This window comes from Ostrinia nubilalis, chromosome 19 (genome assembly GCF_963855985.1).
Source record: "Ostrinia nubilalis chromosome 19, ilOstNubi1.1, whole genome shotgun sequence".
NCBI lineage: Eukaryota > Metazoa > Arthropoda > Insecta > Lepidoptera > Crambidae > Ostrinia > Ostrinia nubilalis.
In genome coordinates, this window is record NC_087106.1 from 13888798 (window position 1) to 13902836 (window position 14039).

At 37.4% G+C, this 14039-nt stretch overlaps 1 protein-coding gene across 1 annotated transcript in view; it reads right to left on the bottom strand.

Annotated features, from left to right (window-relative positions):
• LOC135080989 (neurobeachin-like) overlaps positions 1-14039 on the bottom strand; it is a 737070-nt gene that overhangs the window by 353188 nt on the left and 369843 nt on the right. Inside the window, exon 3 of the mRNA XM_063975714.1 lies at positions 4296-4422. Within this exon, the coding sequence (XP_063831784.1) occupies positions 4296-4422 (127 nt within the window). The remainder of the gene's footprint in view (positions 1-4295; positions 4423-14039) is intronic.

Here is a 14039-nt window from a genome sequence, read left to right on the forward strand (position 1 = left end):
TTACCTGCGAAGAGGCCTGAGAAATATGAAAGGATCATGGGAACCGCTAGTTCCTGCTAATTTATGCAGTCCTAGTAACCGTGTGATTAAACTTTGAGTTAAATAAACAAACTACATATTAACTGGGTTTGAATCCTTGAGAAATGAGATACTACTTATACATCGACTTGTGTCTGAGAAATATTTCAACTCCATGGGAATATTCATTCTCAGTGATAAGTTCCGGAATGACACAAATATATTCCCAGGCCAATCCTGCAGTGATCCAAGACCACAATAGTTCATCACATGGCAGCGCCCACAATGGGGCGGAAACATCCCTTAGCGGCACTTTTAAATAGCATAAAAAATATTACCTGCGAAAAGGCCTCAGATTGAAAGGATCATAGGAATATTTTATATCTGTTCACTTATGCAGCCCTGGTAGCTGTGAGATAGTTATTCAAAGGATTTTTAACCGTCGGATAACTTTTAACTGAGGAATAAGTTTGGCTCATTCACAGTTTCAGTATAGTAAAAATTTATTATGAAATGACAATTTATTCGAGGGTTGAAAAACAGCCCCAAATATCGCAAACTATTTTTCACTAACATGACAACAGTCTCAGCCTATTTATTTCTGCTTAGTTATGTCGTCCTAGTAACCGTGTAATATTTTCACGGCCGAATGAATTTGAAGAATTACTCATCCATAGAAAGATGTTTTCATAACTTGGCCAACAAAATATTAGCACTAGGGTTGGTGTGAGAAAATACACATCTACGAGTACCAGATGGAACGTAATATTTAAGAGAAATACAATTTTATTTTAAAAGCCGAAGGTTTTACTTTCGAACAAAGTATTGTTAAGTCAATAACAGAGTTGCATATCCTCAACTGCCTTAAAGCATAGACGCACAAAGGAATAAGGGCGGAGCTAAGAAAAGAAGCTGGTAACTTACTGGACCATACGACAATAGGGTCTTTTGAAACAGTCCTTGCTCCTACTGACAACAGAAGACGGGCATTATTTTTTTCATATTGAGAAATATTATATCAGCAGGGAAATGTTGTTTCTATTTAGTTATGCCATCCTGGTAGGCGTGTGACATTTTCACGGTTGACTGAACATGAACAATCTCAGCATATCCCATGTTTAATCGAATTATTTGCATCTCAGATAGCCTTTATGGCCCTGAGGGACGGAGTTATTGTAGTGAACTGGACGCCCAACAGTAAGATAAATAGAGAAGAGGTATCTTGTGATTAATATCGGTGTTTGATAAAGAAAATATTTTAAATTACCTAATACCAGATAGTGGCATTATTACTTCAAAATATTTTTAAACGTACAAAACAAAATAACGAGGAACAAATCAACGCAACGTTAAGTATACCGTTAAAAGGAGGGGTTGTTAATAAAAAAAACTTCGTTGCGTACGGTTCCCTTTCGATCCCCACAAGATTCAAGAGCTCCTTTTTGAATGTCTTGGTTATTTCTTCGTGTCTATGCTACCCTAGTAGTCGTGAGACAATTTTCCACACTATCGGAATATTTATGGCGCGTGAGAAAGAAACTATTATTAGACACCCCTTTCTTACGTAGATACTTATTTTTAGCTGGTTCTTAAAATATTCTTATTATCACCAGGGCAGCATAGGATAGCAGGAGGTAGCAAGATTTATGTTAGAGGCCTTTTAAGAAGGGCGGGGCATGTGCAGCCCCTTTATTTTTTGCTGCACCCTAAAATCTCTCCAGGAAGTTTAAGCCTCGATAACTCCTGCACACTTATGCAAGCTTGTTACAACTAACCAGATTCGTTTAATCCTTTCTACATTTTTTCTCACTTAGCTTTAAAATAAATACACAAGTAATAAGGATGTGAACTACTTATACGAGAAAGAATTAGGTTTGAGTAAATACTTTATTTTCAGCTGATTTTGTCATTTTGTTTGGTAAATAAATAACATTGCGTGAGAATATGCACCCAGTTATTTTTAGAAACGGTTTCTTAAACAAATACTTATTTTTAGCCAATTCTTAAAATATTCCATAATTTACCAGGGCAGCACGCGTGGGCAGGAGGTAGAAAGATTTCTGTTTTGGTACCTGTTTACGAAGGGCGGGGCATACGCAGCCCCTCTATTTTTTGTGGCACCCTTAAGTTTCTAAAGTGAATTTAAACTTATCTTACTCCTGCACACTTATGCAAGCCCGTTATAGTGATCCAGATTCAACCCTTTCGTTTCCATATCGAATAATCAATTCTCCAATACATACTGGTTTTTTAAAAATCAAATAAAAAATATTTGTATACAAAAACTACTAAGCACTTTGTGTATTTGTATTGTTTGATAACAACAATACAATCTGGGATTCATCGAAACGGTCTTGACTGCAATAACGAAAAAATAACGAGTATATCCTGTGAATATACCACGCGATCCTTTTCTTTAAATAATAGGCCTTTCTTAATATTAACTGGTTCTTAAAATATTCCTTAGTGCACCAGGGCAGCACGCGGGAGCAGGAGGTAGCAAGATTTAAGTTGGGCACCTGTTACGAAGGGCGGGGCGTGCGCAGCCCCTCTATTTTTATGGCACACTCGTCTTTCTAAACTTCTAAAGGAAGTTTAAACATAACTCCTGTGCGTTTATGCGAGCCTAGTACTATGAACCAGATAAGTCAACCCTTTTGCTTGTTTATAGAAAGGAAGACACATGACATGTTTGTATGTCTTTTCCTTTATAAATAAGCATACTTTGTATGGAAATGTAAAATACGAGGAACCAACTTTTATTATTTGTGTAAAATAAAGATACTATTTAAATAAAATAAATATACTATTTAAGGAACTATTTATATACCCTAATACATATTACAAAAGCTCAAGTAATAAAACAGACCTTTTCAAAAAATACCACGTATAAAAAAGCCCAAACTAATATAGTTTAAGAAACTTTTCCTAAGATTCTTACGCAAAAATGTGCAACGCAAAGCTAATGTGAAAGATTGTCACTTCATTAGTTAAACTCTTTGTTAATGTTAGTTAAGTTAGTTAAGTTAATGATTCATTAGAGTTTAATGAAGCCATTAAAATTTAAAGTCTGTTTCTGCAACTAAACGGTGTTAAAATATGCCTTTATCTACCAGGGTACCACGCGGAATCAGGAGGTAGCAAGATTTAAGTTTTATAAACCTGTTACCAAGGGCGGGGCTTACGAAGCCCCTTTATTTTTTGTGGCTAGGGTGCCTCTAAAAGAAATTTAAACAGCTCAATTACCTCCTGCACACTTATGCAGGTTCAATATGAAGAACAAGATTCGTCAACCCTATCATGAATATTTTCAAGGATATTTTAATTCAGAGTTGTCTGAATAAGCTGTAAAAAAATTGATTCATTTGTACATAAAAAGATCAATACCTACGTAGACAATGGATACAATTTTATGTCAACTGTAAACTTATTGCCGGATATTACGTAGGTAATAAAATACCCTAATACATAAAAACTCCAGTAATAAAACAGACCTTATCAAAGCAAAAGTTTTCTTAAGCAAAAATGTGCAATGCAAAGTTAATGTGCATGATGACACTTCTTGTTAATGTTGGTTTGTGCAAGAAGTTAATGATTCATTAGAGTTTAATGAAGCCATTATAATTTAAAGTCTGTTTCTGCAACTAAACGGTGTTAAAATATGCCTTTATGTACCAGGGTACCACGCGGAATCAGGAGGTAGCAAGATTTAAGTTTTATACCTGTTACCAAGGGCGGGGCTTACGAAGCCCCTTTATTTTTTGTGGCAAGGGTGCCTCTAAAGGTTTAAACAGCCTAATTCAATTACCTCCTGCACACTTATGCAGGTTCAATATGAGAAACAAGATTCGTCAACCCTATCCTACTTTTTTTTTGATGATTCTGCTTCATGACAATCTGTTTTTCAACAATAAGCCTCTTATTTGGTTGATTCCTCAGATTATGTTTTCTTCGAGAGCCATACTTGTGTGAAAATTCATTTCACACGACTCTCTTGATGTCAGGTGGTAAATCTTTTATGTAGGCTCGGTATGTCATTTCTCATTAGCCGGCATAGTCGACAGCACATTTTACAAGGGTTCATGTTTCATGTTCCTCGCAATTCGACACTCACTCAGAATAAGCTTACTGGATAAGGCTTGATGCGACAAGCCCAAGACAGTGTAAAACGGGCGCGAATTGAAGGTCTATGTCCGGCAATTCCTTGTTCTAGGCTGATTGATGCTGACTAACAATGGCGCGTATTGTGGGAGACTGCTAAAGGCTTATCTGCTCACCTGCGACGACGGTCTCGGCCTTGGGCAGCCGCTGCAGCACGTGGTGGATGAGCCCCACGTCGGTGCAGGCCTGCAGGTTGCGCACGCTCTTGCGCAGGATCGCGATGAACACCGACCATATCTCCGCCTGGAACAGAAACGATCGATAAATAACGCATCATCACAACTCATCAATATACACTTATACATGCGAACAGCTAGGGACTGGAATTCACTGCCTGCTGCTGTCTTTCCCGAACACTTTAATCCGGGATTTTTCAAGACTAGAGTGAATACTGTAGTGCCTATTCAGGCACTTACAGGGTAGATATGTACCATCCTAGACTGAATCTCACTTCATCAGGTGCGATTGCGGTCAAATACCTGCTTTGTGGTGCATAAAAAAACAACTTCACGCGCAAAAAATTGCGTCTGTCAAAGTATACAAATTTTGTTACAAAGTTTGAATTTGCAGCTGAATTGAACAGAATTTTAAGTTTATATGGCAGCAGAAATAAAAATAACGGTAGGTACAATGTTGAACCAAATAAAACAGAATACGAAGTCAGTGATAAAAATGGCAAGATATTTCGAATAAAATTTTACGGCAACTAAGTCTTGAGGAACTTCAGCGCATCACTATTTCAAGTCCTACAGTCTCTCTCGCTCGTCTTGAGATCTTGGTATACGCGAAAGAGATGGATAAAATGAAAGCTAGTTTTAGTTAGTGGACCTGAAACAGCTCGTAATCCGCTAGAGCTGGAAGCTTACTTAGCAACAAAACTAAAAAATTGCATAACTCATTTTACTAATCCCTCTACATTTTGAGAAAACTTCATGAATTTAATTACAACGATTCAGGTAGGTACACCTATGTGTATAAAAAAATACAGTGTTTTTTTAATTTTCAAGGTTCGCTACACCTCTGGTTTATAAAAAAAATACAGCTCCCCAAAGAAATCAACTTGCACTCCAGCCGAAACTACATAGTAATCTCAGTCCCGGGAACATTATCATAAATTAGCGGGAATTAAGGCGAGCGCACACTGCCGGCGTAAATTTACATTACGAGTGCAACGGGAAAGGACATCTTCATTAAAATGTTTCCCGTTTTTGCAGCGACGACCTGGAAACATGGGTTTAAATTTTTACAGATAAAAATGAGTTGGTGTACCTACTGTTGCTAAGTACCTAACGTTTGATTGTTAAAGTCAATGAGATGATAGAGTCATCAAAAGGGGTATTAACATTTGATCCATTAAATAATCTACACACTACGTGATGGTCACGTATTGAAAACAGATGTTAGTTACAGATGCCTGATTTGAGTATTATTAAGAAATAAATGATATGATAAGCGTAGGAAATGCCCTCAATAGATCATAGTGCACAGGAAAATCCCGTGACCTCTATCAGCGAGACATCCATTAACATAAATTAGCAGGAATTAAGCCGCGCGCACACTGTTGTGCGAAATTAAAATTACGCGCGCGCCGGGAAACAGTCATTTTCATTAAAAACAGCCCGCGCCCGCTGCAGCCGCTTGATTATAAACTTGCTCCTAACTTGGGAACTAATTAATGTTTTTAAGGTTGATACTAAGTGTAATTATTATTTATACCGTGAGTGCAGCAAGATTATAATTATACGAGATGACACTCATAAGTCCCAAAGTACATTACTTGTTCACATTAAGGGACTAATTTCACCTCTCTTTCCCATCGCTGCAACTCCTGTATAGCCAGGATCTGCAGTTTACCTGTCAATAAAAACCAAACCAGTGAAGGTCAAGTTTTTCGCGAGGGAAAGTTAAACTGTCATAGGACCCGCAACGAAATTAACCAGAAAAACATAGGAGGAGTTCGAAGTTAAGTTTCGACATGTTCACATTGCTACTAACATTCGTTATCACATCAGTTTTAAGTTGAAACGGTCATATACGTATACCTAACTTAGGGACGTAGCGAAGCAGTTACAAAACTGAAACTGTCATGAAGTTACATTGCCTAGAGGCGAACAGTAGGTAATTTAAATTTTGGTTAGTGATTAGGTAGGATACCCACTATTGTAGTTAGTAAACATGACGTTCTGTTGATAGAAGCTAACTAACTGGACAGTTAGCTAGCAAGGCTGAAATTCAGCACATAATTTATCTAACGGCGTTGCATCAGTATCCTGTCAAATTGTCAAACAACCACAAATGGGTAACCAAAGGGTTGAGTTTTTCTCACGGGTACCAGGAGAGTATAACCAGGCCTGTTCATCTATGCGAGTTTACATCGAAAACAAAACACGCACGATGGCCCACCTACAGGATACTATTCGACAAGGCCTCACATACGAGAGAACATTGACTCACGCACGCGTATTCTTGTGTATGATGAAAGAAAATAAAGAAAATGGTGTACTAAATACTGTGCAGTATTTAACTGCCTAAATAATAATAAAAACACAGAATGTCCTTTTTTAAGTTGCCTCAAGACACTGAGAGGTATAAGTAGTTAATATTATTGATGATAATTCATGCTAAATCATGTATTTCCTCCGCCATTTTCCGCAGTTTGGCACCTCACGTCACATCATTTTACCGAAGTCAGCCCTATAGCTTCGGCGCAGTGCCGATCACTGACGTTTGTCAACAAAATGGTGCTCGACTCTTGAGACAGGCTAAATTACACCATATTGTTAATGACATTGAGCATACATTTTTTTAAATACCTTCGCGAAGTAAAACTTCTCTACGTAGTAGGTACTTATTATTATTCTGTGGTATAACTAGCAAAGTGATGACAAAAATGTTTACGTGAAAACTTAGCTATGCAAGTTGCTTTTTTTACCGCGTATACCAGGCAAACACAATTCGCGTACAGGTCGAAACATTTTGTATCCAGCAGGTGAGGCGGCGTTTGACGAGTCCATTAGGTAAATGAGCCAAGAAGACGTCGTGTCTCCTACAAGTTTGAATTAAGTAGCTCTTAAGTTAACGTCGACTACGGAGACAATCGTTAAAACTTTAAGGAGCATGAGTCAAAGTTAAATAGTAACTGTGATTGTAGTGTTCCTGCTACACATGTAATGCAGCAAGATTTCACTCAAGGATAGAGATGAAATAATGACATTTAAAAATTTCAGTATCATTATGAATGCTAGCCTAGGACCTATAATTTCTCGTGCCAAAATTTAGCTATCAATTTAAATATCAAATGCCAATTTCTTCCCGAGCTCCGAGTGAACTACCAGGCTATAATAAAAAACAGGAGTAAGTACGCGTCAAGTCACACGACAAAAAGACCTAAGTATAAAATAAGCAGAAAATACAAGCCTGCAGGAAATTAACAATAGTCCAGCGCAGGGTGTCGGAGACGAGCGTTTTTATTCGCCCCGATTTGATTACGCGACGATTCTTGCTTTAATTTGAAATTGAATGACTGAGAAATATTAAATATTATTCGCGCTACGCTGAAAGTTCATTCCAATCTGTATTAAAACTTTTTATACTTAATATTTTATATGATAAATCGAATCAGAAATGAGGAGATCCGCAGGAAAACCAAAGAGACTGACATAGTCCGCAGAATTGCTAAAATGAAGTTGATAAAGGTTCACTAGTTTTCTTTATATTTTTTTTTTTATAAATAAATATCCTTAGACATTTTACACTGCGCTTCTAGTCCCAAACTAAGCAAAGGTTGTACTATGGGTACTAGACAACGGATATAAACATACTTAAATGCTTTTTTTTCTTGTAAATTTATAGGTACTTATTATACATAGAAAACACCCAGTCCAATACAAACAAATAATTATGTTCATGCACACAAATATTTGTACTGTGCGGGAATCAAACCCGCTACCTCCGGAATAGTAGTCCGTTTCGAACCACCATAGCACTACACCAAACGGCCGACGAAGATGTTATAAGATAATATGCTACCATGTTGATTATTCCTACCAATCGGTTTTCTAGATGCATATACATTAAATGGAAATAAAACACAATCCTGAATAACCTAAATACAACGAGTAAGCATGAAATATGCGTTCATAAGAGATAAAAAGGGTTTTTATGTACCAGGGTACCAGCGCGAGAAGGGAAGCATTATCAAATATGAACAAACATTGTCTTTTAGTGAAAATAAAAACGGTCGAAAGGTGACAGGGTGTTTTACACAATAAGAATTTATGGCGATTGTATTGGAGTATATATGGACGTTTCATGGTGCTTTGGTAAAAGAAGCGAAATTTCCTTATAACAATTTTATGGTTTTAGAATGGGATAAAAATTTTGTTTTGTCCAAATATTTGTTTATTTATTTAATATTTAGTTCATTAGCTTCTTTCAAGTGTTTATGAGAGGTGTTTATTTGTTATCTTATATTTGTTTGTCGGCCGTTTGGTGTAGTGGTTCAGAACGGACTACTATGCCGAGAGGTCCCGGGTTCGATTCCCGGCCGGGCAGAAATTGAAATGATGAATTTTGATTTCTGTGACGGGTCTGGGTGTTTTCTATGTATATTAAGTATGTATTTACAAAAAAAAAGTATTTAAGTATGTTTATATCCGTTGTCTAGTACCCATAGTACAAGCTTTGCTTAGTTTGGGGCTAGCGGCGCAGTGTTAAATGTCCAAGGATATTTATTATTATTATTATTTATTATTATCGGTGAACATGAAATCATATAACAACTGTACACTTACTTCACAAAGTAATCCACACCAAATGTTTACAGCATCAAACATCTCGATTTTCATAAACATAAACAAGTTTGCCCTTTGACTGAATGTAACGAACCCGCGCTAACTTTCGCGCGAAGTTACGCACGCAGTACGCGTTCATTATCCGCGCTAACTCCTATCCCTATCTCCTCGCGCGTCGTGCTGCCCTGGTAATGAGGCAGCGAACCAACAAACTAATAATTATGTTTATTGCTCAAAATATCCATATAAGCACGAAGGGATCATTTACATAAATAAGCCCAAAGTTATCCGTATAATTTATACATGGGCACGCGACGACATTGTGGAAAACCTTGGGGGATGCCTTTGTCCAGCAGTGGACGTCATTTGGCTGAAACGAACGAACGCGACGACACTGTGACCCAATAATTCCTGTTGTAATAAAACACACTTCAGTAATTTTCAGACATCCCTTTCTTTCTCTGTCTATGTATTTAGCATTGAAATCTGCTCAAGTGAAAATACATTGGAAAAACGAATCGTGCAAGTGAATAAAGGATTAATTGCACTGTTAATTTCATTATTTTTTTACTATCGTGTAATAAAGAAAGTTCTTCTAACCAAAAGATGAAGGATATTAAAAATAATATGGTCAACCTGTATGTAACTAAAATAAAAAGCTGCTCTCACCATATTTTCGTAACAAAAACGCTCGCACATAACGCCTATTAATTTTAGTGGCTCATAAAAGCAATTTTGCAAGATGACTGCCGCAAAATCTCTAATAGCGTCGCTAATAAAACCCTCGGATGTAACAGCCGCGGCCCCCTGACAGGCTTATCGGGCCCGGGACATCTCATAAGATGACTCGCCTGAAACCCGCCAGAGTCGTTCATCATTCGGTCAATTCTGGTGGCCTAGTACTCAACTGGTAGAATATACGTAAATCATTCACTTTTGTAGAAAAAGTGGAGTGAGTGAGTAGTAAAGTGAGTGAGAGTGATACGAACTGGAAAGGATAATGACTAAACTGTAGACGTCGCAATTGGTTGGTAATTTAGTCTCACCACGATGACTTGGCGCAACCCTTCGCCCCCGCGTTTCGTCGTTCATCATTTGGATAACTCGATGGCCCCTGTCACCTCTGCACGCCTAGTAGTGGGAGTGAACTTGCGTGATATATCACTCGAGAGATTTAGACAACTTTTTACATTTTTATGGTTGCCTGGGATAAACGTCATTCAATGATGACGTCAGTTTTATGCTGCTGTTGACGCTTTGTCAAAATTTCATTACGTCATACTTAAATACTATGTATTAAATTACGCTGTAGCATTTCTCTGAAAACGTGACACTGGTCTCAGCCCGCCTAACCAATGGCTTCTAATTAGGCGTTGTAATTAGCGCATGTGTGTGCAATCAATTCAGGTAAGTTTCCGTCTGAATGGAAGCGTTCTAACGTTATACCGATCTTTAAAAAAGGCACTCAGAAAGAAGTCCAAAATTATCGACCAGTTTCAATCTTGAGCCTGTTTCCTAAAATATTTGAACGTCTCATTTGCCCCGTCCTAACGGATTTTTCCAAAAATATTATTGTGGATTCTCAGCATGGTTTCTGTAAAAGTAAATCTACAGTCAGTAACTTGATGGACTATGTTACGGATATAGCTAGAGCAATGGATAATCAAATACAGGTGGATTCAATATACACGGACTTTTCTAGTGCATTCGACAAGGTTGACCACGGAATTTTGCTGTCGAAACTCAAAGCCTACGGAATCCATGGGGACCTTTTGCGTTGGCTAAGTTCATATCTCAGGGATCGAATACTAACAGTTACTGTGCACGGGTTTAAATCGTTTGAGTACATAGCTGTTTCCGGCGTACCTCAGGGCTCACATCTCGGACCGATTCTCTTTTTGTTTTTTATAAACGACATCTCTGATTTCATTAAACATAGCCGTTTTTCAATATTTGCTGATGATTTAAAATTATACAAATATATTAAGAGTCATGCTGATGTTATCTTGTTACAAAGGGATATCGATGCTGTGAGTGAATGGTGTTTGGCAAACAAGATGACGCTTAATCCCATGAAATGTGTTCACGTAAAATTCACAAGGAAAAAGAAATATGTTCCATCGTGTTATTCCATCTCAGGCCAGGTCTTGCAGGAATCGCCCAACATCCGCGACCTTGGTGTCCTTTTAGATAATAAATTAAGCTTCATTGATCATATCGATAATATTGTAACTAAATCTTGGAAATTGTTAGGATTCGTCAAACGTATATGTAGAAACTTTAAAAATACTAATACATTCATAGTAATTTATAATGCCCTTATTCGCAGTAGTCTGGAATACGCTTCATGCATTTGGAACCCATCATATAAAGTCCACTCTTTGAGAATAGAACGTATTCAAAAAAAGTTTACTCGTTTCCTTGCTCACAAAAGACGTGACTGTCCCCGTAGAGCTGATTACTGTACCAGGCTTTCATGCTTTGGGATTACTTCCTTGGAGAACCGTCGTAAACTTTTAGATCTCATCACTTTACAAAAACTTATTCATGGTGGTTTGAATTGTCCCAACCTACTTCAACAAATTAACCTGACTGTTCCATATCACATCCCTAGACATCCCTTGACTAGTAACTTCAACTTACCTCATTGTAAGACTAACCTGGGGAAGTATGCTCCCCTACATCGGTGTATGCAAACATACAACGATTTAAAAGATAGCGACATCGACATCTTTCATGATTGCGTGCACTCATTTAAGAAGAAATGTTTGGATAAGTGGAATGTCATTTAACTATTAATCTAATTTAACATAATATTTTAGTATTGTACTTTCGGTCGTCAAGTTTTTATTTTGTATGTAAGCTGTATTTACCTATAAAGACACATCTTTTGGTCTTGTCATCATTGCATGCATTACTTGTTTATGTAAAGTTGTGTTGTTGGTAGATCTTTGTCAATAAATAATAATAATAATAATGTGTGATCGCCATTGTAGCGCGCGCCATTTGTTTCCCGCTAAGTTGTTTACTGCCAGCCAATACTTTATTGGCGCCACCGAATGCATTGGCATGGCTCCAACTGCCACAGTGCAGGACTATCTGACCTTCTCACTCTTACGTGCACGCCAGGCCGAGCGAAAGAGATAAAGCTGATCGTGTTTGCACGGTAGACTTGCAGCTATCGGACCAAATGAATGTGCGACAATTATTGTCACCGATAAAAATTGTGTCACGCGTTTAAACTGCTGTTATTTATGAGTGGTAACGACAAAATAACCGCCGAATGAAATATTGTTATGTGTTTTCAGCGTTCATAAAGCTTCTCACTGTTACAAATATATGGTATTGTGCGCAACATTACCTTAAAAATAACGTCAGAGTCATCAGGTTCTATAACATTAGGCTACAATAATAGATTGTAACATGTTGTAATTTAATCCGAGAAGAAAAAGTGGGACATTAAAAGCTCTACTATTCTCGTTTGAAAAAATCACACTTAGGCTGGGATGCACCATCTTCTTTCACGAACTTCAAAAGTCTGTCAAACTCCATACAAAAAACACCGGTTATGATTTTAGTCATGACTAAAATATGGTGGTGCAGCTCAACCTTAAACATCTACGTTTACTTATACAAAAATATCACTTTTTCCACTCGCATGTTGTATCTACAAATCTACACATTATCGAAATAACATTTCCATTTAGTACATCAAGTTTTATTTACGAAAGCGTGTAAATAAACCAAAAAGGGTTAGAACATCGATGTAAATCATTATCGCGATGTCCAAACAAAACAGCCAGGCCAAGCAAACAGTATAATCCTTTGTAACCAATTCACTGTCACCGCATTGTTGGCCGACCGCGCCAATTATGCCGCGACAGCTCTAGACAAATAGCAGTCGCATTGTACTCAATAATTCAATACTGGCCAACGCTTTCAAAGGGCATTAAGGTTTGGCAGCCTTTGAAGATTTGATATTATTTTGGGAAACAGAGCCTTCAAACCGAAGAAAATAAATTTTAATTCAATTTTACTGTAGTAAACGGTAGCTCAATATAATAACATAGAACTTCGAACTCCTCCCTGTTCTTTTGATTAATTCGTTGCGGGTCCAATGAGAGTTTAGCTTCCCCCGGGACAAACTTGAACTTCTCTGGTTGGGTTTTTATTGGCGGTCAAGCTGTATGATCCTACCTACACAGGAATTGCAGCGGTGGAAACGAGAGGTGGAAATAGTCCCGTAATAACACATTTTTAGCATAGATTGCTGCAGGAGAAAATTACTAATGTTATAAATGTGAAAGTATGTAACGTAACAATAACTATTTAACGAATTTTGAAGAAACTTAGGTATTACATCAGAATCAGAATCAAATATAAAATAGAGAATGTCACACGGGCGAAGACACGGGTAAACGTACGCTTTAGTTTAGTTACCTACTTAATATTTTATGCAAAACAATGTTTCTAGGTCACTCCTCGAGTCCTCGACCAATTTGTTTTCTTGATATTAAAAACAGTTTCGTGGAAGAGGGTCTCATAGGGGCATAATTAAATAATATAATTAGACGAGTTCAAGGATTAAACCAGTCGTACATTAAACTGAAACAAGAAGTACCTCAAAGTCGCAGCATGAAACAGAACAGCCACTTCTTAGTGGAGATTACCAACAAGTTTTAAAATAAAAATAAAAATAAGTTACAAAATAAAAATAAACAAAGTGCACTCGTATTGAGTAGCTAAAGGAGAGTTGCAGTTTTGTGAACGAGATAAAGGAATGTTATTTTGGAGTTTTTAGATACAGATTTACAGATTATCTTTGAACCTGATGCAGTTGCAACAGCAGTCAGTATTGGGGTTAATTCATGTATAGAGCTCACTCCCAATATTTCTTTTAAAGCTTTCCTATAAACTAGATGCCTTTAAGCCCCGAGTGCATATTATTTACTGAGCTAGCTTCTTCATCATGAGATTAAGGTCAAGCACATGCAAAGGGGACTGATTTTCTAGTTCTGATTCTTCTCAGCACTGACTCATTTACTGTCCCGAAGCAGTGATAGGGTA